At 38.0% G+C, this 23,436-nt stretch overlaps 1 protein-coding gene across 8 annotated transcripts in view; it reads right to left on the bottom strand.

The window, feature by feature from the left end:
• Window positions 1-23,436, bottom strand: part of CEP112 (centrosomal protein 112) — a 188,269-nt gene that overhangs the window by 140,754 nt on the left and 24,079 nt on the right. For 7 of the 8 annotated variants that reach the window (XR_005259386.1, XM_038157557.1, XM_038157555.1 and 4 more), the window contains 9 exons: window positions 16,617-16,703; window positions 14,708-14,807; window positions 13,413-13,531; window positions 12,291-12,434; window positions 9,945-10,099; window positions 9,505-9,622; window positions 8,443-8,538; window positions 7,589-7,648; window positions 5,095-5,174 (listed from right to left, as the gene is read on the bottom strand). Coding sequence is in view for 7 of the 8 variants with exons in the window: in XM_038157557.1 (XP_038013485.1) it covers window positions 5,095-5,174; window positions 7,589-7,648; window positions 8,443-8,538; window positions 9,505-9,622; window positions 9,945-10,099; window positions 12,291-12,434; window positions 13,413-13,531; window positions 14,708-14,807; window positions 16,617-16,703 (959 nt within the window). In the remaining variant the exon portion in view is untranslated. The remainder of the gene's footprint in view (window positions 1-5,094; window positions 5,175-7,588; window positions 7,649-8,442; window positions 8,539-9,504; window positions 9,623-9,944; window positions 10,100-12,290; window positions 12,435-13,412; window positions 13,532-14,707; window positions 14,808-16,616; window positions 16,704-23,436) is intronic. The other variant, XM_038157553.1, reaches the window with a different exon arrangement.

Below are 23,436 nucleotides of genomic sequence, written 5' to 3'. Positions count from 1 at the left end.
ACCTGAAATTTAAAATATGAATGAGTACCACTGAACACCTGACAAAATCCCCAGAAACAGCAGCCCAGCACGGGGAAGCACAGAGCACTGCTCTCACTCTGCAATAACGAAAAGCAGGGGGAAAAGCTTTTTTAGTCTGCAGTGAGGAAACTCCATGGCACCACCTCCAATATGAAACCAACTTCTTCTCCTTGCCTGCCATGTCAGAAACCACATGCACACAAGTATGTGCACGTACACATATGCATGTACACAAGTATCTATGAGAAAAGAAAGGCAAATCACTTTCATTTCTGCATTTCACTAATACCTGCAGGCACCACCTTCACACCACATCGTGATTGGAAAGATTTGGTCTGCCACCACAACCAAACCCCAAAATACTGTGAGAACTGTGTGTGCTTTTAAAACTACTGTGAAAACTATTGGGGAAATCTGCTAATGGACAGAAGTGGCTTTACTGGTTTCTAGAAAGTTTAGCAGTTCAGCCCCTCTTTCTTCCCCAGAATTTTAAACAAGTTCAGACAAGGGGTAGAAAGCCATGGAAAAAAAAGAGGTGTTGGGAGCTCCTTATGTAAACAAATAATTTTATTAAGTGAGTCGGAATGAAGCAGCTGCTCAGCATTTGCTCTGTATCATCCCCACTTGCAAAAGGCAGAGATTTGGCTCCATAGACAGACTTGAAAAAAAAATTAAAAAAAGACAAAGAGTGAGAGGGAGAAGGTTGTGGAGCACTGGAGTGAGATGTGCAGGCATTCCTTGATGCTGCAGTGTTTAACTACAGCATCTGCACCTGTACAGGGGGACTTTAATCTCTAATTTCATTTCATTTCATTTCATTTCATTTCATTTCTCCTAAAATGTAATTTCTTAAAATTTGTTTCTCTCACACACTACAGAACTGAAGAACAAGAACTCAGGAAATCTGTACTTCAGGAGAATATGCAAATGTTATTTGTGCACGAGGCGAGCAAAGCAAAAAGCATTAAATCAGATCCCATAATTCTCTCCCAGTAGATGGAACTGTCACAACCTTTATCCTGAAGAAATCAACGTGGTCTGCACTTCCCATGAGGGTGACAGAGGATCACAGCCTCAAACTATCCAGGATGTTTATAGTTTAGTCCCAAATCTTTCAAGCTCAAGAGTGACCAACTTTATGTGTCTGTGCAGCCACAAAGGTGTTATCTCTGTCCCTGGGAGTGTCCAAGGCCAGGCTGGAGCAGTGGGACATTGGAAGGTGTCCCTGCCATGGCAGGGGGTGGAATGAGATGGGTTTTAAGGTCCCTTCCAACCCAAACCATTCTGGGATTCTATCATGACTCTGGAATGCAAGTGTTAAAACCAAACCACCTCAAAACTGAGCTGGTGTTGTGGCTGTAATCTTCAATAAAATGGGAAATATTACCCTACAGCAAATACATATTTCTCATAGTAAACTAAAAGTATTGAACAGTCTGCTACCAAAATATAAGCAGAGGAAAATAAATATATTGAATGAATAAACATCCAAATTCCAGAGAACAAGATACAAGAGATGATGCTGAGAGTTGTTTAACAATATTGTATAAAGTCAGTAAGACCTTTTGTTTCTCTTCCATGCAATTTCTTCAGCAGCAAAAAGGTACAGATTTTTTTTTTCTCATTTATTTTCTGTTTCATTCTACTCAGTTTGTACTGTGACAAATTATATACCTCTATTTCCTACTCCTCTTCTCACTGTGAGAGATAAGAACAGCAGAGATTCAGCCTATTTGCAACCCACTCTCATGACACATTTTCTGCAACCAAACCACAGGGATTAGAGAAACAACCTTTCCCCCCAAGTAATTACAGAGAAGCTTTTCAAGAAAACTTTGTTCTTATAGAAATGCCATTTAAAGGACATTCTAGAAAAGCCCTTGCAGCACTTCTTAGAGGGACTTTTGCTATTAAGCAATGCCTGTGACATGCACTGCAGAAGTAAATATAAATTTTATATCTACAAGTCACCACCACGAGTCAGGAGTGTTGGAGCAATTCTTTTGCAAAAGGTTTGCTTTTGACAGATATTTCTACCATGAACTTCAGAAGAAGAAAAAAACCTTCTGTAAACTACATAAACCCCTATTCTGTATTGAAACTGTGGCAATACTATTTTTTTTTTATTTTTGAAGTGAAAGATATTTTCAGAAATGTGGATTCTACTATTCCAAACAATGCCTCAAATCACTTTCATTCTGCATCGGTGTGGATACGTTTGAAACAGCAGCAGCACTGTTTGCTGTCACAGCACTGGGAAAATAATGATAATAATAACAAAAATCCCCTAAAATGCCTGCCACTTCCCTTTCTATGTGCTTGCAGCTCAGCAGCTACTCAAGATATAATCCTGTGGCCATTTCAGAATCCAAGTGCATTCAGATCAAAGTAGTTTATGAGAAATCACTGATATACCTACTGGGTTCTGAGTTACAATTCCACAAGGCATCATTTCTGTGGAAGATGCTGAACTGTATTTTCACCCACCTCATGCAAGATGAGGTTGTTTTCTAAAGATTCACTGGGTCTACCTGAGCTTGGAGTTAGTTAAATTCATTCTGTAGTTAAAGAAATTCAACAAAATGGAGCATTTTTACATAAGATATTGGATCTTATGGGCTCATATTCATAGGACAGGATTGCTAAAAGAATAATTCTTGCAGCAGTGGAAAAAAAAAAGCCAAAAGGAAGCCATGAATTTCTGCCACAATAAACAACACTGCTCCTTATCTAGATATTTCCTACTTGTATATCATATAAAAGCACACATATGAAAAAATCTTAATATTGTCAAGACACACTGGTGCTAAATGAATGGTCTGAACTGCAGAAAGCCCTGCAGGACTGGCAGCTCCTCTGTCCTGGGCATGTGAGTCTGCTCCAGCCCTGGTCAGAAATGCAGAGGTCAGACCCAGAGCTGGAATCCCAACCAGCAGAATGTGAGCTGGGCTGGACTAGGGCACTGCATTTCTGCAAATATCATCTTTTCAGGACCCTAAATCCATCCCCATGGATCTGCCAACTTCTGTCTCCAGCCAGACAGAACCACATTTGAAAGCTAATTTTTATTTCTATTCAATTACTTATTAGCATTACTAATTCCATTATTAATCTTAAAATTAGCCCCAAACCCCTGCTATAAACCAATCAAAAGAGCAGTCGTATAGAGTTTTATTAAACTATCTCCACAAATAAACATTTTCCATTTCAACTGGAAGAGGTATATATGGTTCAATATTAGACATCTCTACATTATTTTCAACACCCTGAATAAAACAAAAAATTAGATGAAAAGAAAAAACATAAGAGAGACAAAGTGCCATAGGACAAGGAAGTGACCCTGGGAAAAAATACAATATCAAAAAATATTCTCATTTAGAGGGGACCCACAGGAGTAGGAGCAGCCTGTACTAGGAGACACTCTGAAAACCATATAGGAACATATAGATACATACATCTAGACCCATATAGGCATTAATCATTTGCTGTGGGGGAAACAGCAGATGATTTCTAGCCTGTTGAACAGCTCCCAGGGCTCTCTAACCCCAGGAGCTGACCCGTGCCCAGTTTTGGCCAAAGGATTCACCCACAGGAAGTACAAGGCTGGGAGTGAGCTCTGCCAACATTGTTTCAGTTCATGCCCTTGGAGCATCACCAGCACTTAGGGCTCTTAAAACTGAGTCTTTCAAATCCTGACTCCAACTCCAAGCTACACCTAAGCTTAAACACAGCCAAGGAATATCTGAAATAGCAGAGGATGTCCTCAGCTCCTGCAAGAGCTCCCCAGGACTTCCCAGATCCTGCCTGGAGAGAATTTACTCTGCACCCACGTGGGGATAAACCCTGGGCTGCAAAGCCAGACTGGTTTTATTAACATAAGTGCAAACTGACACTTTATTTGAAAGATGTGGAAGAAAATTAATGCAACTTCATTATCAACAAATCAGATGGTAAAATACTAAAAGATTAAGTGCAGTTGATAACAGTTCAACCTCCCCAAAATTATAAATAATAGTCAGTGTAAAGAATTTAAAGATTAAAAGCTGGAGTTTTTATTAATGTCTGCAGTGATTTAAGATAGTCTCTATTTATGCCAAATACCTCAGAGATTACAGAAATAAAGAAATACAGACTTCAGCCCTGTCACTTTTATGGAATGAAAGTATCTTTACTTGCCTCTCCCAGCCTAGATAAGGTACATTGTGATATTAAACTGAATACTTTCAGCAAATAACTTCTGGTTTGTTTCAGAATAATCTGTTTCCCCTAGAAATTACTTCCACAGCTTTGACTTTTAACTGGATTAACACATGGAAAGAATAATTTACATAATCAAAAATGGAAGGAGCATAGCAAGAGTTGATCTTGTCCTGTGTGCATCTGCTGTACATAAACCACTCCCTTGCTGAGAAAACATCAAACTTGGTGCCTCCTGATTAGCTGTTCATGGACAAAGGCAGCAAAAAAACCTGTTCCAAGTTAGTTAAGGAAAACTGTTTGCTACAGAGCATTTCTCCCAGCTTTAGATCCACATGAAGAACAAGTATTCCCACAAAGAAGTGTTGTATCAAAGAGAAAAAAATCTGCATTAGACTTGTAATTTGGGGATATTAAACATAAAATATAAAATCAGAAGCATCTTCTACTAAATTAAAATATATTTTAAATAAACACACCTTTCAGATATATTCAATTTTCTAGAAGAGCCCAAAGCAACAAGTCTTTCGTTTTGATTATTTGCTTCCTATGAATAAACTCTGAGTGGAACCTGGGCCCATTTTTTTGAGAGGGCAAGACCAGCTGACATCATTAATTCTATTTATTTTAATTCTCATTAATTCTATTTTATTACTACCACTTAAAAGTCAACAAATTTGGGTGAGTTGGTTCTTACTTTAGTTTTTCCATTTTTCTGGTTGATTAGAACACTGAAGGTACAGCTTTAGAACAGGAAAAAAACTATAGGAGGGCAGTTAGATGGGATAAAGCATGAGTTTATTTAATAAATAAATATTAATAAATAAATATTTAAAATACCAGGGGCGGTTCAAGAATTATTCCATGTTCACTTACTTCAGAGCCTGTTCCAGGTGGCGAATTTTCTTTTGAGCACTCCCTCTTTCTTTATCCAGATCATTCCGAATGCCATTAATCTGCCATTGAAAGAAAAACCACCATATATTTTAGCCAAAACAGTGTCTGAGTTAAAATAAATCCATGTTATTTTAAATTCTAAGAAATTTGCATATTCCTTTTCCACTGATGCAGACAATCATCCATGGATTTCTGAAATTATGTGAAATGCAAAAGCAGAAATTAACAGAGAGATGAAGTATGAGAATGTAGCCAGTGAGCTATCTTCCTTCTCAAAGTGAATATTACTGTCTAGAATAAAGTTTAACAGTAATTACATAAGAAAGGAACTAGATTTTCTTCAGGCAAGTACAGAAAAGCAGATAGGAAACTGCCTAAAATAGTGACCTGTATTCTCTGGAGTGCAAATTTGTGACCACCCAAAGTGAATCACTTCTGATCAATTCTTACAATAAAAAATATCAAACATAAACATCCTAAAGAATAATAATAATAGAACAATTAGCAATAATAATCCTAAAAATAGTCACAAAACCCCTTCGAACTTGGCAACTTCCAAGGTCTGGTCCAAACCACAAGTTTTTGTAATGTTTTTTGCCAAGGACAGGTTAAGTCCAAGAGTTTGTACATAACTCAAGAGTTGTACTGCTTTAGAATTGCTTAAGGAACAACAGAAATACAGAAAGAAAAGAAAGAAAAGAAAGAAAAGAAAGAAAAGAAAGAAAAATTTAAAAAAATATAAAGAAAAATGTGTTTTACTAAGTGTGGAGGCCAATGAAAAAACAAACCCAGACATTCTCTGCTGGGAGCAGTTCCACGGAGGTGTTCACTCCAGGAACACTTAGTTGGGTTCCAAGACCCTCCAAATCCATGAGCTGTCTATTAGAGAATGAAGAAAGCTACTGGCAAACCTGGTAAAATTCTATATATTCAACAGGTGGCTTGGGAATGGCTGTCAGGAATAATCTGTCACTCTCCTGATGCTGAGCTGAATGTTTGGAAAACAAGCAGTCGATTATTTATAAAAAGCAGGTGTTTCCTTGGCTTGTAAAGCCATTTAGCCTAACTGGTTCCTGATCCAGCAGATAAGCACATTTAATCAAACAGTGACATTTAAGGTTCCTACCTATGATTTGTTTGATGTTTAAGTATCCTCAGAGGCAACAGCCACTGCAGACTCATAAAGATTATTAGATAATGGGTAGGTTTTTAAGTGAACAGATTGCAGCAGAGACTTCACGATTCCTTTACTTGTTTTAGTATTTTATGGGCCAATCCATCCTGGTTTATGGATTTATACCCATAGATTATTCACTGGTATTTTTCTTCTCATCCTTTCTCAAAGATTTGAGTTTGAAAACAGTTACACCAGAATTTATGAACAAACTGCTGTCAAGTTATCTATAAAAAGGAAGGCTCTGCTTCCTTGTTTGCTGATGCAGAATTCCAACTTCCCTCCCTGGGCTCACTGCTGACACTCTCAGCCCATGCTTAGGAGCTTTCTCCCAAAATATCCTCAAACCTCAGTCAAATTGTGCCGATATATTTTTTATTTTGGCCTGCACATCACTCCAATCCTGGATTTTTCTTGAGTTCAACATTTATAAAATCCTAGATTTGACTAAAAAGACAAATGTAGGCTAGGTTTAAACCAAGGCAGATACTGGAACAAAGAATGTTTTGACTTCAAGTCAGCAGAAGGAACTAACTCAAACCAAAACCTCTCTACAATTCATGTCACAAGTGCTATTACCAAGTGACAAGTAGCTGGGATCACGATCCATTATTTTATGTTATAAATTTGCCACATTTGGCAATGACATGTTTGAGTAACACATCCTTTCAATTAAACAGGCATCTAAGGCACCCTCTGGCTGCACATGAGTTGCACATATAATGTCACTAAAATTGAAGTTTAATTTGAAGCCTATTGATGTTCTGAGTCTAAAAGAGCAGGCAGGATTTGCAAAGTGCTTTAAGATGAAGTGTTTCTGATGAAAATTACATTTTTTACTTTAAGTTTCTGATGTAAAAACGATGCCTGCTGACAATATCTAGAGAACACGTGGAGAAGGATGGAATAGAGATCCTCTGGGGGAAAAGGAGTGTGGGAGAACACAAGAGCACTGGCAGAGGTCAGGCCAGGTTTCATTCAGTTCGTTTTCCTTTCAATAACAGCAGCTGCCACCACGAGCAGTGTACACACACAGGACAGGCTTCCAGGGCCACTTTTTTGGGAATGCCATCCTAGCCTCCATCCCCTGGCAACAGGTTCCTAAAATCAGAGGTGATATTCCTGCCCTTAAACAGCTGTGCTTAAAATCTTACTTGATTTTGTCCAATTATTTTTCCCAAACCTTGTGAAGTGCTTGGATTCCCAAATTTACCATTGGGGGGTTTCAAAATTTCAACCTTAAAGTCCTGTACAGAACAAAATTGTGCAGAAGATGGGTCATTTTCCTGGAAATATTACCTGTTTCTCATACACACGCTGCAACTGAAGCTTGTCCTGCTGAACCTTGTATTCTTGATCCTGGAGAGGAAAAGATGTGTATTCTAAATCAACAAATCCCATTCTCCTTCCATTTCAGAGCATTCATCAAACACAGACATTAGCTATCATATAGAACAGTTCATAACAAAATAAAAACCCATTTTTTATCATCATGAAAAAATTCTCTGACATAGAAGAGAATTTAACCAACACCAAATAACACAACTATCTCCAAAGTCATGATTCATGTTTGCTAAAGAGAAACAGCAACTTGTTCTCCTGAGCTATAAAAATGCCATTCTGTACTATATCAACTGTGAAATGAAAGACATTGGAAGAAAAGTAGATGCCAAAACTCAACCAGGACTGATACATGATACAGATGTGGAACTCATTACCCTGAGATAGAAGGATTAATTTAAATGCCTACAGGAAGACAGAATATTGAACTGAACTATTAAACAGTGCAAATTAAAAACAATTTTGAAACTTTAAAAATGTTTACAGTTTACAAGAAAAAGAAAGGTATTCATCATTCTTTGTCAGGCTTCTTTGTAATCCACCAATAGAGATTTAAACTCTTTTATTTAACATGTGAACTACAAAAAACAGTCAGAAAACTTCTGTGAAAATTCTGCTCTTACCTCTCTTTTAGCCACACTTTTTAAATCAACCTTTAACCATATATGACATTTCATATATTTCCATTCATAAAACAGAAACAAGCAAGCACGGTATTTAGAAGTACATTTAAGGACGGATATCTAAACATTTAAATCATTAAATAAAGTAAAAAGGCTTGGTCGTTTCTGAGGAAGAAAGTCAGGGCTCACCCTCAGCTGTTGCTTCCTTTGATGTTCAGAGTCCTGCAATTGTTGTTTCAGCAGAGCCATTTCACGGCGTAATTCTGCAATCACATCACATGTCTGCTGGGATTTAACAGAAAGAGCAGTTTTTGTCTGGGACTCCTCATTAGCTCTTTTGCATTTCTGAATTTATTTCTCTAAAGTTTCCAGAAACTGGAAAAATTATCACCTTGGGAGAAAAAACCTGTATGAGTTTACGGCTCTGGATATGTCAGTTTGAGCTTAGAAATGGAAAAAACAGCACAGAAAAACACCCCTAATAATGAAAAATCCCTACTAAAATCGACTAAAAAGTGGAAGAAAGAAAAATACCTTGTAAATGAAATGGAGTAAAGTATCATCAAAGCCCAGAGAATTTCAGCAAATAAACACCAAACACCCCACTTGTCCTATGGCTCTATGGATCAATAAATGGTATTTAAAACTTGAGTCTTTTCTACAATTCTTTGACTTTAAAATCACTTTAAATATGTGTCTTTGACTTTAATCACTTTAAATATACCATTTCTGTACCTATGAACATTGGTAGATATCAACCTGACGGATGCTTTTCCAGAAACAAACCAGAGTTATTACATTTTGGGTGAAACCTACATTTGCAGAATATAAAATTATTTCCTTAAACACATAAATATTTAGCACAATGTTCAATCCTATGAGGCCTGCAGGACTATGTTTTTCTGGAAAAAATATTTTCTGTCATGGAAGAGGCTTTATGAAAACATTAAGTCTTCGAGGGTGTATCCAGAATTTTTACAGGAGCACAAACAAAATCAGGATGCTAATTGTACCTTATCTGAATCAGCTGTAGAAATACACACACACCAGAACGACCAACCAACTTCAGATGATTTTTCAGTCAAATTTGGGAATGAAAAATTAAATCCCAATTTTATTTAAGCTTACACTCATGACTAAGCTGGGCAACTGAGCAATTCCTTGGATTTATTCACAAGCATCACATTGATAGTGAGAAGAACATTTAAGAAATAAACCTCATTTTCCTGCCTGTTACACCTGGCAGCATACCTGAGCTTGTTCCTGCTTCAGAAAATCTCTATCAACTTCAAATTTACTTTGTAGTTGCTGAAGGTTCTCTTTGTATTCCTGCATAATCTGGTCCTTGTCTTTCTGAAGTAACTTGTACCTACACGGAGCAAGCAAACAGAATATGGAAATTGCTTTCAGATTTTGGCATTTTACCTGCTCAGTATCAATTCCACGCAGTCTGCACGTCTGCCACGTGCTCTTGTCACAGAATGAGCTGCTCTTAAATAATGGAAAGGTAAGACACTCCTCAAGGTGGTCGTTTGGGTCACTTTAAATGACTTTGACACCAATTAATATATTTTCATGAGAGTTTTCTAATGTGAAATGCCATTCAGTGTGTTCCTGGAACAAAATTAATAATGTTTGCTTCTGGAAATTCCATATTCTTAAAAGTTTAAGAGCAGCTGTCATTGAATTACCTTTCTCTCAGCTCCTGAAGTTGGGAGCAGACCTCCTGGTAGCGCAGTTCTACCTCAGTCTTCTCCTGAGACAATTTCTGACGTTGTAAATTACTATTTTCAGCCTCAACAGTCAACTGCTGCACACGGGCCCCCAGCTTTTGGACAGTCTCGTTCTAAAAGAATAGAGAATTATTGAGAAAAGCCCAGAATCAATGAGGGAATACCCCTGTTGTTATTCAGTAGCCTTGAGCAACAAGGTTCTCTGATGATGCACAGACACAAGAGTTACAATGGCAAAGCTGTCATCAATCATGACAGTAAATTCTATATTGTATATAAAAATAAATCTATCTTCAAAATGTGGGTGTTTATTCCCCCTCAAAGTGACATCTCTTCTCCTTTACACTGAACAGCGTATGCAACTGATTTCTAAATTGCAAATCCTTTAAAATGGGAGAGGAAACAATATTTCAATGGAAAACCACAATGGATGATAATACATACAAAGCATTTTTAGACTTTCCAGAAAACTCACTGCAGTAACTTTCAGTAAATTACAAGCATCTCTCAAAAGTTGTATCTTTTTCCCAGAAGTTCATCTCACAATATAAACAAATGTAAAAATGAACAGAGTAAGGACAGGCAGGTAGCATGAGACTACTCTAGGCCTTCCCATTCCTCCCTAAATTTATGGTAATATGCAGGGAAATGAGGGAAGAATTCCTCAGGAGGCTGGAGTCACAAAAATCAGACCCAGAGTAGGTATCAGAGTTATTTTTATATTAACAAAGGCCTGAAGATGAGGGAAGTGGAACAGAAATTTCACCCACTCTTAAAAGTAAAATAAAACCCCAACTGTCAGCCCTGTGCAGCCACTGCCCTGACTGTCTCTGGAGGTGACATGAACCTGAGCCAGTGCAAGAACCTCACACAGAGACATCACCTGAATGGCCACCTGAGCTCTGGCAAGCAGCCACAGAGATTTCACAGCCACAGCACAGCTAAATTCTCCATCTAGGCCAAGCTGCTCAGTTTGGGTTTGGTTTTCTGGGGCCAGAGGGTTATTTGCTTTGGGGGCTTGGGGTTTTTGTTTGTTTTGTGGTTTTCTGAGATTTTGTGGTTTTGGGTTTTTTTAAATTTAATTATTAAAAAAGCAGTAATTTTTAATATACCACTGAATATAATTCCTGGCTGGCCTCATATCCCTCAAGGAAGTTCATCCTTGTTCAGGGAACAAACCCCTCCTTATCAGCTCTATGGCATTAATGAAATTGTTCAGCCAATTCCACTTGCTAACAGCACTGGCATTCCTGACAACAAGAAACTCTGAACAGGGAAACTCTGAAATACCAACAGAAAAAAAAATTTAAAAATCAGAAGAGAGAAAGGAGAGAGAGAAAAAAAGAAAACTAATTTCCAGTGACAGTCTAGTCTTTCATCTTAAGCCCTGCCTTGAACTCTACCTTGTTTAATTATTAAATCAGAAGCTGCTCGGCAAGATCTGTCTAGTTTTGATGGTTCTTAAATTCAATCTTGCTGACAGACTGTGTCCATTTTTCTCTGTATTTACTGTTACCTATGACATGATCTGAATGTTAATTTTTAAATTCAACATTCATTAATAAAGGAATATATTTTGTTTGACATTGTCTTTTCACTCATTCAATTTTCCTCGTACTTCATCCTGATGAAAAGTACAGAATGCTTTTTTGAGGTTACTTGTTAATTTTTTTGCTTTTTGCATCATTTATATAACAGGCACAAAATCCAGATTATATCTAATTATCTGCTTATAATTACTCTAAAAAACAAAGGCAATAAATTAGAATAATCAATACTTATTTTAAAATCCTTTTAATGTCATCTTTCATCTAACAGAACCATTTTCTCAGTCAGGAGGTGGGTGAGTAAAAAATCATGTTTCTATGAAAATAGATGTAATGTATAAATGATCTACAAACCTGCAAAACAGAAGTTCTGCTAACTTGAATCTAATATTTGTAATTAAGGATTGGTTCTAAGATATCAGTGTAACACTGATTGAAGGGCTTGCTTAATGTTATCTGGGGAATAAAATCCTTGGTTGGACTGGCTGCCAGGACAGCGCCCTCTCCCAGGAGAGAACAACTGCATTGCACTATCGAAAGTAAGGGTGTACCTGCATGAAGAACAGAATCATGGACTGGTTTGGGTTGAGGGGAACCTTAAAAACCATCTGACTCCATCCCTGCCATGGGCAGGGACACCTTCCACCATCCCAGGTAGCTCCAAGCCCTGTCCAACCTGGCCTTGGGCGCTCCCAGTCCACCTGAACCCAAAACAAATGGAATTTAACATTTGTGAGAGGTTCACAACCAAACCTACAGTTGACTGTGTCTGCTGCAAATACTCCTCCTCCATCTTGGCCAGCCGGGCGTTGGTCTCCTCCAGCAGCTCCTGCATATCTTCGGTGTGCTTCTTCCGGATGTTGAACTTCTCCTTCTCCATCTCAGCCACGGCATCGTGGAGCTGCACCAGGAAAAAAGGCACAAAGTAACAAATGGCATCTACAACTAGTACTGAGAAGTGTTAAATTATTAAAACATATGAGCAGAATCAGCGAAAAGGCCAGGTATTCACACTTCTGTCCTCTCTGAAAATATTGTTTCTATAAAACAAGAAAAGATTGTGGTTGCTCCATCCCTGAAGTGCCCAAGGCCAGGCTGGACAGGGCTTGGAAGACCCTGGGATAGTGGAAGGTGTCCCTGACCACGGCAGGGGGTGGCACTGGATAAGCCTTAAAGTCCCTTCCAACCCAAACCAGTCTGGGATTCTATGAAAAAAAACCCCAAACAAAAAAACTCCCAACACTGGAGCCTCAAGATCTTAATCACAAAGGACAATTTATGATTATGACTTGCCTTTAGGAAGGCAAGAATCAAATCCAACTTCATTTCTACACACAGGGCTGCAAAAAAATTAAATTGTCCAGCAAAATTCATGAAGGGAGGTGGGTTTGTCCTTTCTGTGACCCTCCCTCTCCTGAGAGGGGAAAGCAAGACAAATAATCTGGACAAAGGTGACACTGTCTCACAATAAACATGCTCTTCCCTTTGCTATGCTGCTGTCTTGAGTTGAACAATAAATAAAAATACATTGAAGAATTCATGACCCATTGCAAGACTAAGAGTTCAAAGGAATCACCGTGACAGCAGGTAGCAGCAGGTTTATCCAGATTAAAATTCCATGTCAGGTCACCCAGAAATAAACACTTCCCTAACACATCCAGAGACTTGCCAGGAGGCCAGATCAACCCCAGGAACAGGGTGACCAGCTGGGTGTAAAAGAAACAGCAAAAAGAGTCTTGATTACTTCAGGAAAAAATAAAATTAGCGCAAAAAAAATCCCTAAAACATAATCTATATATTTATTTTTTGAGTGACAAAATGTATTATCCCAGATAAACACTGCAGGAGTCTGCCAAAGGAGGGAAGTATTGTTCATTACCCTTTTCTCCCACTCATTGTTCAAGCAATCATTGCTTTGCTCACACATCTTCTTCAGCTCTGCAATCTGCTGCTCTTTGGCTTCCCTCACAACCTGGGCCTCACGAACAAGGGTCTGAACTGTTAAAAATGGGAAAAAAATAAACAACCATTCAAGACCTTTGAGATTTTTCAGTGCTGGCAGTAGATACAATCAGTTTATGTTAGTTTTCCAACTGACTTGGCTTTTCTGATGGTTTTAAGCTCTTAAATACTTAATGGATGCGCTGCTTTAAGATGTAGCACTTCAATTCTGTGTCATTACAAGGTGTTCTCTATGTTCTACTTTGTTTATAGAATATTTCAGAGAGAGTTTTCCTTCCTGAAGGAGTAAATATACATCAGCAAAACTCTGTATAACCCCAAGAAAATAGTTATTTTAACCTGATTTTATGAGCATCCTTAGGAGAAAAGGTTCTTGTGAAGGTTGAATGCCCAAGACATGCATGAAAATAAAGTCACCCAACTCGAATTGCAAGTGATGGCATCACAGTTAGTGGAAAAAGGGGGTCCATATTCACACTTCCACTCTGTTTTGAGGATTTTCATTATCTGGAACAGTGTGGGCAACTCCAATTCAACCTGTTCCAGCCAAGAGCAACCACCAACCCACAGAGAGAAGCTCCAGATCCTTTGTTGGACAAATTACTTTCCCAAGGAGCAGGAAACAAAATACATGGAACGCTCTTCCTTTTTGTCCATAGATTACCAAACCCCTGTATTAATTTCCAGTGTGGTTTAGTCCATAGAGTGAATGGACTCCAAGGAATTCTGAAAGAAACGAACACTGAAAAACTGCTGACAAGCCACTCTGAGGGTGAGTGAGTTTTGTACTCGTGACACACTCAAGAGTACTCATGTTTGAAATCTCCTGCCGCAATAGCCTTAAAAATAACCCGCTGTGGTTTGATTAAAATGTACTGAATGTATAAAAAAATGAACTTTGAGCCAGAGATTAAAAAAAAAAAAAAATGGAAAGAAGTGGCCAAAATATTTCAGAGGCATCAAAGAAACTTTTTTTGGTGACGCTCATAAAACCTGTGTTCAGTGTAATAGATCACAGGCCTCTTGGAACACTTGGGTTGGAACAGCAGAGACAACTGGACAAGAATCTCAGAATCCAAAGGAAAAAATTAAATCAAGAGCTACAAATGATGAAGAAAGGGATGTCTTCAGAAGGAACACACAAACCCACAGCCACAAGAGAATGCAGTACAATACCACCACACAGAAGACAACCATGAGGATAAAAATCACCTTTTTTCTCCAGTTTTCTTATCGTATCCTCAGACTCCTTTTGTTTCTTTAGGTAGGTGGACTTTAGCACATCTATTTCGTCATTCTTTCTATCCAAAATCTGCAGAGAAAATTCAGGATATTTTAACATAAGTCCAAAACATTCCAAACTACAACCAGTGCACAAGATACCTGGTCTGCAAGAAGTCCTCGGGTCATGCAGGCTTAAGTGATTGAACCTAAATCATTTTTCCAGCTACAACTGCCAAGCCATAAACAAAGACCTGGTTTAGACAAATGTAGGAAAAAGCAGATTGAAAAAGGAGTTTCATGTTTTAAGGTGAGTTTTTTTTGTTTTCCTTTAAACCTGGGCAAACCCAGTGCTGCTTTTGTTGAGTTTGGAAGTTTCATGCTGCTATTGCTGCAAATAGAAAATATTTCCATACTTATGTTGCCTAATAGTGTTTAAAAGCATCTAAAATTCTCTGCAGAGTCAAGAAATATTTAAATAAGTTGGTTAACTTCATTACAGTCTTTTGTGCCTCACCAATTGAAATTCCTCACATGGATCCAAAGGAACAATGGACTGGAACAGAGCAAGTAGAGGAGGGTAACTACACCCACATTTCTGTACAAGCTGAGTTTGGAAATAAAAAAGCTTGAATATTTGCACACTTTGAGATAGTATTTTAATTTAAACTTTGTGTTAAAGATAAAGATTAAAGTTGCAGAAATTTTATAACAGTGCCCCAAATCTCTTATCAAACAGAAGCTTTCATCTTAAAACAATATTACTCCATCTGCAATAAATGTTTTGTGTCTTTAAAGATTAATACGACACTATTTAACCTTTTCTAAAATATCCAACGTTATTAAACGACTTCAAAAGACGGAATTCTAACATCAATTAGGAAGGGATGACAACTCAAGGGATGAGAAAGCATTTAAACTATTTCTTATTCTCACAAAGATGTTTCCTTTAGACTCTCAGCTTTGCTCACTGCTTCTGCTCCAAGGCCTTGAGAACAGATGAGCCAAATATGCACCTGACCAAATATTAACATCCTCTTCGAAGGCTTTGATGTGTCACAGAGTTGTGTCAACCAACTTCCTCCAAGGCTGTGACTCAGTCTTTAGGAAACAAAGCAGAGGCACCGAGTGATGCCGAGTTTCCAGCGGGATCAGCGCCGCCGGGATCGGGATTCCCGCCCTGTCCCCGGGATCAGAGCCCTGCCAGGGGCACCTGGCATCTCCCAGGACTTCACCCCACCTCTAAAATGTGGGACTGAAAGCAGCAGTATGGTCTGGGGTGGGTATAATCCTCCCAGGAGGGGTGTTATGTGACACAGTAAAGACAAACCCAGAGAGCTGGTGCCATGTTAGTGCCGCAAGAATTCAGAGTGCATAAACTTTAAAAATGCAGTAACATAAATCAAGGGATGATTGGTGACCTGCCTCTGCTCTAAGACAGTGTCAAAACAGAGACAGGACAGCAAGCACTGCTGCTGGACGAGCCTGAATACATCTGATGTATCTGTGGGTTTTCCTACTGTTATATTTTGCAATTTGTCCATGAAAAATTAATTTTGTTCACATTCTCCTCTAACACAAATGTTTTCTCTCGAACAGAAAAATCACGAGTTTATGATTTCCCGCAGAAGCTGTTGTGCTGGTAAAATTGGTTGTCTTGTTCTAACAAACAAATTGCCTTGTATTTTCATCTCCTTTCTGCAAGTGCTTTCCCCTTCCTAAGTAAAATATTCTGCATTCCTCTCAGTTTATGCCAACTGTTACCTACAATTTGACTTCCACTGAACATTAATTGCAATTGTGAAGAAGCTAAAGAACAACTGATAAATATTTATGATAATCATAGTCTCTATTATTGTTTAATTCACTGCTTTTGGAAAAAAGTACAAACACTTCCTACCTTTTGAACATCAGCATCGTGCTTCTGTTGTAATTTCAGTTTTTCTTCATGAAATTTACCTTCTGCTATTTTCATTTTCATTTCCAGCTTTAAATGCAAAACAGAAGAGATACATGATTTAAATAAAGAATAAATTACATCAATGACCTTTTCATAACTTTTTAATTATTCATTTACGTCTTTTAGAAGGCAATGGGAAGTCACCAACAAAAAAATCTTGAAAAAAGCTATATTCAGCTTCTCAATATTTTCATATTCATTTGACACAATTGTTACCAAAGATGTCATCCTACAACATTTCTTCTTCAGAAAAATGGATTTGTAGGATGTTTTAGTTGGCAATAAACACAACTGCTACTGCCCAGAACAAGTTATCATCCTTAATTTAAATAAACACTTAGGAATAAAACTTTAATATTTCTGTTAATATACCAAGTTTGGTAAACTCATTTTCATTTCTTCAGGCAGGTGTTACATTTACACAAAGAATGTCCTTCAGCCCAGATGCACGTTTGTTTTTGTTTGTTTTCTATTATTCACCAAGTTCACATTATAAACACATTTCCTTTTAAAGGTGACTTATGATGGGATTAAGGATTGGATCACTGAAATACATTTCCTGTTCTGCCTGTGTTTGTTCAAAGCTGTACTTGAAGCCCTCCAATACAAAAATTCACTGCCAATTCTTACTCAGAGTCTAAGTTTCCGTCTTTCAAGTATTTTTGAATCTCCTGCAAGTTTTGAGTACGCCGTTAAAGGCGGTCTTCAGGACAGCTACGAGAGGAATTTCAATCTCTCAGGCTTTTCTAGAAACCAAAAGTGACACCTTGAGTTCAGACTCAGGCTGAGTTCCACTCCTACATTCACAAACAGCCACTGTTCAGAAAGCAAAGTGGACTGAAAAGCTTTTCCAGAGGACAGACCCTGATCCCCCTCACTGTAGAAAGGGAGCACCAAACCCCCCCCAGGAGATGACTCTAAGTGGTCTTTGGCCAACAGAAAACTTTGTGTTTGACTTTTGGGTGTTCTGAAAAGTGCTGAGGTCCCCCCACCTCGAGGCTGGACACTGCACTCCCATCACCATCCAGCCACTTCCAGTTCTCACATTTTTATTTAGTTCAACTCAGAACCTGATTCGTAATATCCCAACTCACAAACTGCACAGGAATTAACACAGCACTATTCATTCTGCCTTTATTTTCCATGCCCTGGACTAATCAAAAGTTGCCGTTCAAGCATGAGTCTTTATCTGGTACAGACCAACCCTAAACACAGTACAAATTACTCATTTTTTATATGACTCATTTGTCTTACAGGTTTGTTGGGACTTAAAAACCTCACAATGTTTTCATGACTTGAAAACATGGGCCACAAAAACCCAACTCAGCTCAAAAATGCTGTGCAGGAAACACAGAAGGATCTTCAAGAACAGAAAAGAGAAGGAAGAGCAGAAAATTGTTTCATTTTCTGAACTCATCAACTGATGAGTTGTACCCAACACCCCCTTATTACACCACAGATAAAGAAATCCATCTCCCAACTGTTTGCGCACAGACTTATGCAAATTAATGGAGGAGGAAAAAAAAATAGGTTGACAATTAATCCAAAGAAAATAAATCATATTCCCAGCTGTCAGCCAACTCTTTCATCTTCCCAAAATAAGCATTATGATAAAAGTGCATCTTCTATCCATGAAATCTACACATATGTATATATGAAAAGAAATATATGCACATATCGCTGCAACAAAGTGACATTACAGAAGAAAATCTTAGTACCAGGTGATGAATCAAGTGTTGATTTAATAAAAAGAGCACAGTAATCCACTTCCAGATAGACAGGCTGTGAACATGCCATAAATAAATATGAAGGTCTTGTAAAAACACAAATACCAGAAACTAAATATGAAAGAGACTCCAATCTACTTGAATTACATTAAAAGCTTATGAATGACTGAGGTACAGCTACTGCCCCCACACAGCTACTAAATCCACCCAAATTACATTTAAAACTCATTAATAATGTCAGAATGTCTTGGCTGAGGGAAATGAATCCTTGGTGGCTTGTATCAGCCGAGAGCTGGTCTAGGTTTTGTTATTCTGTACACTGAAATAATAAAAAAATAAATCAAAATCAAGAATTTCACTCGGATTAAAGATGGACATACATATCTTCAAGTGCTCCTGATTGTTGTCAGCCACAGGATGTTTTCCCCCAGGCTGACAACAGAACTCCCTGTACTTGAAGCTGGTTCCCACTTCTCATTAATTTTCCCCTTAGCACCACCCTTGCACTTGCACCAGTTCCCATCAATTTTAGCTCTTTAATTCATTACACCCCTTCCACCAGAACAGTCATCTCTAAAAATGCCACAGTTCTGGCCCTGCTTTCCAAAAGGAGAGCTAATTGCAACCAAAGAACTGGAAAAATGTGTCCAAGATACAGAAATCAGCCCTTAATGAATGCAACCACTGTAATAACAAAGTAGGTTGCTTTTTCCTCTGAATAACAGAAATAAAATAATAAAAAAAAGGTGAAAAATCACAAAGTCCAACTCCTCATCAAGTGAGGGCTAAAAAGGGGACACCTTGAAAAGTACTCAAGGCCCTCAACTTCTATAAACTTCATGAAGTTTCAGCATCCCAGGCACTTTTCTGCCCCATGTGCTTCATCCACAACTTTCCTAATTTTTAGGAATCATTGCTTTGCTCACTCATCTTCAGCTCCACAATCTGAGATAAAATTTTCTAATTTTATCTCTACATATAAAGAGATGTGAGAAGTCCCATATTAAAGTGTCTGAAATTCAACAGTTGATGCGCACATGAAATTTTCAGCTAGTGTTGAGAAGAAAGCTGTGTTGGTACCAAGTAACTGGCAAAAAAAAAAAAATTAAAAATCTCCAACAGCATTTGAATTTTGTAATGGTCCATAGTTCCACCCCCACATGTATCTTCATCATAACTTCTGGAAGTGCTAATTTGAGCATTTGCTGTAAAAATAATGATATATCAGTTTAAAAATCCAACACTCAATTTCTTGAGCGGAAAACTGCTGGAGAAGCCAGCAAACATGAGGACAACACCACAGTGTCCAATAGCAAAGCCTGGAGGACTGGTATCATTTCCAAATCTGCTTTTTAACCCAACCTCCCTCTGAGGCAGACTCCCAACCTCACCGCATACGTCGATAAAAAATTGAGTCATGTAAACACGTTTTGTGCAGTGATCTCATGAAGGCTGGGGTGGAAGCAAAAGGGCTCAGCTCTCCCCAGCTGGGAGTGAAATGCCTCCCCTTCCATTTAAAAGCTGAAGCACATCATTAAATACTAATTTCAGCCAAGGACTATCTTTCAAATTAAAGCCACACCAAACCGAGGTGGAGCCTGTGCGCAGATCCCAAATGTCAAACCTCAGCTTGTCCCAATTTCCTGTGGAACAGCTCTAGGTAACTGCATGTGCTGCTCTTCCACGCACTGCCCTCTGCACTTCAGCTTGACTTTATTTATTAAACACATATTAAGAAACAAAATAACCTACAGCAGTACCAAAGAACTTCACAAGTTTTGGAGAAACCAGATAAAACCAACTTTTCTAAGTCGTTCACTTCGTTAAACGCAATTTACGGCGCTCGCGCTCGTTGGGTTTAATATCTTTTATCACCAGTTAGGAGGCAGCAGAGAATATGAAATTTATGGCATGTTACCATTCAGACAAGGAAAAAAAAGTGTAGATATTTAGCTATAGTTGGGAAGTTTGCAACTATGTATGAAACGCAGCCATTGCTGTTGGCTGAACATCATTCCTTTGGATTTCTGTCATTGTTTATCCTCCTCACAAAGAGAATGAGGCAATTAAACCCTAAGGCCATGTAAACAATACTGATGTCAAACATCTGTGCTGTCCCTGTTATTTAAAGCCATGAAGGGTGGTAGCAACAGAGCTGCTTTTATGTGCCTAGTCACACTTTCTTCCTCATTTAAAAACAACAAAACACCACCAAAACCAGCAAAGAGTTACCTGAAAATGGGGTTTGGGGTTTCACTGTCCTGATCCCACAGCACAGCTCAGGTGTTAGGAACATTTAATAACTGTCAGGCTTAAACTGACACAGTCTCATCTGCAACTGTCATAAATCTCCAGGGGAGGGGGGAAAAGGGATCTCTCCTTTTTCCATGACAGAGGACAAATATTTATCTTGTCCCCATTTACAGAAATTTGTTGAAATACTGAAATACCTGATTTAAAAGCAAATCAATAAGTGGGTTAACAATATGAATCACTGAACTTGTCTTCATTCCAGGGCTCACCCTCAGGCCAGGGGGGACATCTCAGAGCTTTAACATCCATCAGACTGGGGCTTTTGGCTATTTGACAAAACAGAACTTGTTGCTTGCCAGGTTTTTTTTCTTTTTTTTTCCAAGCCTATGAATATATGGGGGAGGGAGGGAGGAAGCGAGGAAGGGGGAGAAGGATGTAAACAATAAATGAGAACTTCAAAGTAAGAACTAACAATGCAGAACAATGACTTGTATATCTTACAGTACACGACAAAAGTTATTTGTCTTGGTGTTCTGCAGCTGCTAAAAGGAATCAGTGCACAGCACACAAAGCTTTGATATTTCCACAGAAGAAAAAGGTTTCTTAAAAAATATCAACAAACAAGTCAAACTTTCTACCAAATTGTGCTTACTCAATTTTCACATGCAGGGTTAAAATAATAAATATTGATAATTTATACAGTGTTTTAAACCATACAGGAAGGGCAAGACAGAAGAGACTGGACTTGCAAAACAGTCAAGATTTATTATAAATACACACTGGCTTCAGACTAAGGTAATTTGGAACAGTGTATTTCACTTGATCATTAACAAGCTGTCTGATCTCATTGTGTCATTTCTGCATCACACTGTACCCTCAAAAATTTTTAAGATTAACTTTGAGGTATATTAATACTTTCCACATTTTACAAAAAAGACTCAGAGTATTTAAAAGAAAATCACTGGTGTGAAAAACGGGGAAAAATTGTATTTCATGACAATATATTTGAAGAGAAGTTTCAACAGTAAACACAAATTTTAATAATATTTGAACTAATGTTCCATTTTCAAATGGAATAGCTGAAAACTTTGCACTCACTTCACAGGATGTGAAAAAAAAAAAACTGTTCACTTCCCATTTCAGAAAATAAACCAACTTATAACTACATTTTGAAACAATACATCATTAACCACTCCAATTACAGCATTGAATATCATCAATGTTTTTATCCAAGGCAATGACTGAGGTGAAATAAATGTCTTGGAAACTCTCTGCTTCAAAGAGCTCAGGAAACCAGAGATGGACTGAAATAAAAACAGCATTAAACAAGTGGAACAGCGAGAAATTAGAATGTAAAAAGCCCCTTTATAAACATGGCATTTTGCCCAGATTCAAAGGTCCCTCCACAAAAGTCCATGTTTATGATCTGGACTGGATTATTTGACCTAACAAACATTTATAATTCCCACCACATATCTACCCTTCTTTGTATCTTTACTCTTCAAAAGCAATACAACTGCTATTTCCAGTTGCAATATTTTTATATAGTACTCTTGAATAGGAAATAGGAAAGTAGATATTCACTTAATTAAAAAATTTAAAAAATTAATATGACATTGCCCCATTTTTATAGCCACTAAAAATGAAAGCTTTTGTGCTAAATCAAATGTTACCAGCTTCCCCCATCAAGGAAAATATGAATTTTTAAATGACACTGAAATTAATAAACACTTGCTTGATACAGAGAAATAATTGAATGGACAATTGTTCTTATTCATATGTAAATGTCATTAGGCTCTTTCAAGAGAGAACAATGTATTTTTCATGGATTTCCATGCTGGGGGTGGTGGGAAGAAGGAGGAGAGAGGAGGAGAATGAGAAATGCACCCAGCTCTGTATCCCAACAACTGTAATAAGTGGAAATGGTATTTGTGCTCTCAAGGATGTTTTCTCTGGCCAATGAACATAACATGGATATTAGCAGTACAACATATCCTGTTATTTAACAGCTTTATTTGCAGGGTCCCACTTCCACATGGAACAAATGTCTGCCACCAGTGGGAGACACTGACATCAGCAAGGACCAAAAAAAGTTCAGTATATGTTTAGAAATTAAGACAGCAGTATTAAATGCAATTTTATAGAAGACAGCTCAAAAATGCAACAAGCTGTGTCTTGAGTTGCCAGCACTGAGAACTGAACCCAGCTGAATCTGTGAGCATGCAGAAATCACAGAGGTTTCAGAGGGATTTAGGGAAATATGAATATAATGAAAGGTAGCACTTGAGAATTTCATGGAATTCTGCCCAGTCCAGTGAATGAGTCTGAATACAGAGTCACCAACACTGACTTCTTCCCACCAGCATTATTCCTCTCTTTTTTATGCTGCATTTTAGCAGCTACTGAACTTTTGATACTCATTTCAAGATCTCCTAAGCCACTAAAACTGTACTCTCACCTTCTTTTCACCAGTGCAACATGTAGAAATAAGAGTGTACAAAACCTACTCTTTCTAGTCAATGTCTTTTCTCCCTCAAAAATCAGAATCAATAAATGAAAAAAAAAGAAATCAAACTTTTTTACTTTCTTCCTTTTTTTTTTTTTTTTTTTAAGAGAGAGACACTTTGAGGTAGAGATTAATCATGCAGCAAAAGATTAATTCCCAGCTGCTTGGCAACCATCTGGACATTCTACTGGTTAAAACACTAGTTTGAATTGCTAACCTACCCCTTTGATCTTTCTCAATGTCTCCAGCCCATATGTGCAATAATTAAAGACAT

The sequence above is a fragment of the Motacilla alba genome, chromosome 18, assembly GCF_015832195.1.
Source record: "Motacilla alba alba isolate MOTALB_02 chromosome 18, Motacilla_alba_V1.0_pri, whole genome shotgun sequence".
Taxonomy (NCBI): Eukaryota; Metazoa; Chordata; class Aves; order Passeriformes; family Motacillidae; genus Motacilla; species Motacilla alba.
This window is presented reverse-complemented; position numbering and strand designations above follow the sequence as displayed.